The 2002-nt window shown below is 28.9% G+C and overlaps 1 protein-coding gene across 1 annotated transcript; it reads right to left on the bottom strand.

Moving 5' to 3' along the window:
- Positions 1-4: 4 nt before the first annotated feature.
- Positions 5-1995, bottom strand: LOC111033234 (the record flags this gene model as incomplete). Its single annotated transcript, XM_022313883.1, has 1 exon — positions 5-1995. A coding segment is annotated over exon 1 (1608 nt), but the record flags the coding sequence as incomplete, so codon positions are not given.
- Between the last annotated feature and the right edge of the window lie 7 nt (positions 1996-2002).

Below are 2002 nucleotides of genomic sequence, written 5' to 3'. Positions count from 1 at the left end.
AATATTTCTTAATTATAAAATTTTGTACAATGATTGCCATATCATAACGAGCTACTCCCTCGGGAATATCATGCATGAAATCGCAAACCATGTTTCGAACAACATGAAAATTTGGAACTTCGTGAAAGATACAACGTTCATTTAATCCAGTATCTGTTACATTTCTTTTATTAATATCAATTTCATAATTATTTTCATTTCTTAATGATTGAAAAGATTCTCTTAACATTTTCTGTAATTCTGGTTTTGGACAACGACAAATCCTACAGTAATGATTTGCAGAAAAGCTTTCGACAAAACCCAAGATAGAGTTTAATCCCAAATTATCTCCCAAGACTAACCCTAGTGCAAAGTATACAGTAGTGTAAGTATTGTCAATACATACAGAAATTCCATTTGTTTGAAGATCAATTAGTTCATTGATAAGACGAGAAAACATGATTTTATTGGGTATTTTGGTTGTCCCACGATCTGATGAATGAAATAAAAATGCTGTAAATATATTATTTAAAGATGACAAATATTCAGGTGGTAAGGCTGCAACAGTATAATATATACACCCTATTTTATGTATGCCAGAATGGGAACCCAATGGGTTTCCCATTTCAGCATCATCATAGTATAGAAAAAGAGGTAAAACAATTTTTCCTAAAAATTTTAAATTCATATCTTTCCATGTCGATCCATCCAAAAAAGAAGTAAGAGTATTATTGTGTAATGACGAATCATACATAAAGTCAGTTGCAACTTTAAGAACATTAGGAAGCTCAAAAAAGGCCTTAAGGTTTTTTTTCATAGAAAGAAAATGCCCATGTATAGGCACCGTTAAAAGCTTATCTTCACCATTAATATACCGCTTTTCTTGAGTATGACCTACCACCACAGTTTCGGGTATGAAAAAATAATTATTAGAAATTAAATACTTAATTCGTTGGTAATGAGTTTGTAGTTCAAAAAACGGGTCTTGTAAAGAATCAAACATTTTTTCTACTTCTAGTTTTGTGGAAGAACTGCATTGTAATATAGGAACAACTTTACATTTTAGTTGTTCTATTATACCACTTGAGAACAGCTCCATAACACTTTCCACTACATCTTGTACCAATGAGTTAGTAAGATAAGGCTTCGACATTAATTTTGTAATAAACTGTAATACATTTCTTTTCAAAATTTCATCGTAAGGAAATAAGTTTATACTTCTATTTTCATCGTCTAATATTTGTTTAGTATAATTATTAACAAGGTCATTTATAATGACAGATTCTTCAATTAATTCATATGATTCAATATTATTTGTTAAGGGTGTACTATCGAGTTCAGAAAATGTAGTAGATGATTTATTAAATATTTCAGGTAATTCTACCAAAGATTCAACAGTGGATTCAGTTATTGTATTACTAAAACTGATTTCATCATTTTGGTTTACCGTAACTTGGGAATGTTCCCTATTTAAATGCTGCCTAAATTTTTTTAAACCCCTGAAATCACGTACACAATTTTTTTGTTTACAGAGATAAAACGAATTATTACCAAGATTATGATATATTTTCATGTGCCAAATTAACTTTGCTATGGACCGGAAATCTTTTAAACATAAATAACATTTATACATAATGTATTAAAAGAAATAACAAAACTTTTTTAACAAGAATATATAATAAATACAGAGAAAATTATTATTTCACCTAGTTCATATTAGTAAAAACTGATACTAAATAAATTGAAATTTTTAAATAAAAATTTACAAATAAGTATTTTTTAAAGCGTTCATTTTGCTTGATAAAGATGTAATAATTGATGATTTTTGATCGTAAATGGTTGTAAAATTATAAAGTTGAAGTTGTAAAATCAGCCATGATTCATAACACTCACGTGGATAGGTACAATGTAAGGCATTGTAGGTTGTAAAACAAGCGTTTAGTGCTTTTAGTGGACAATCAAAATTCCAACAGTTATCATCAACTCTGACGTAGGCCGACTCAACAGAAAATATGTCTTGACC

Source organism: Myzus persicae, unplaced genomic scaffold (genome assembly GCF_001856785.1).
Source record: "Myzus persicae strain clone G006 unplaced genomic scaffold, MPER_G0061.0, whole genome shotgun sequence".
NCBI lineage: Eukaryota > Metazoa > Arthropoda > Insecta > Hemiptera > Aphididae > Myzus > Myzus persicae.
The sequence above is the reverse complement of the archived record's forward strand: the minus strand, read 5'-3'. Positions and strand labels throughout refer to the sequence as shown.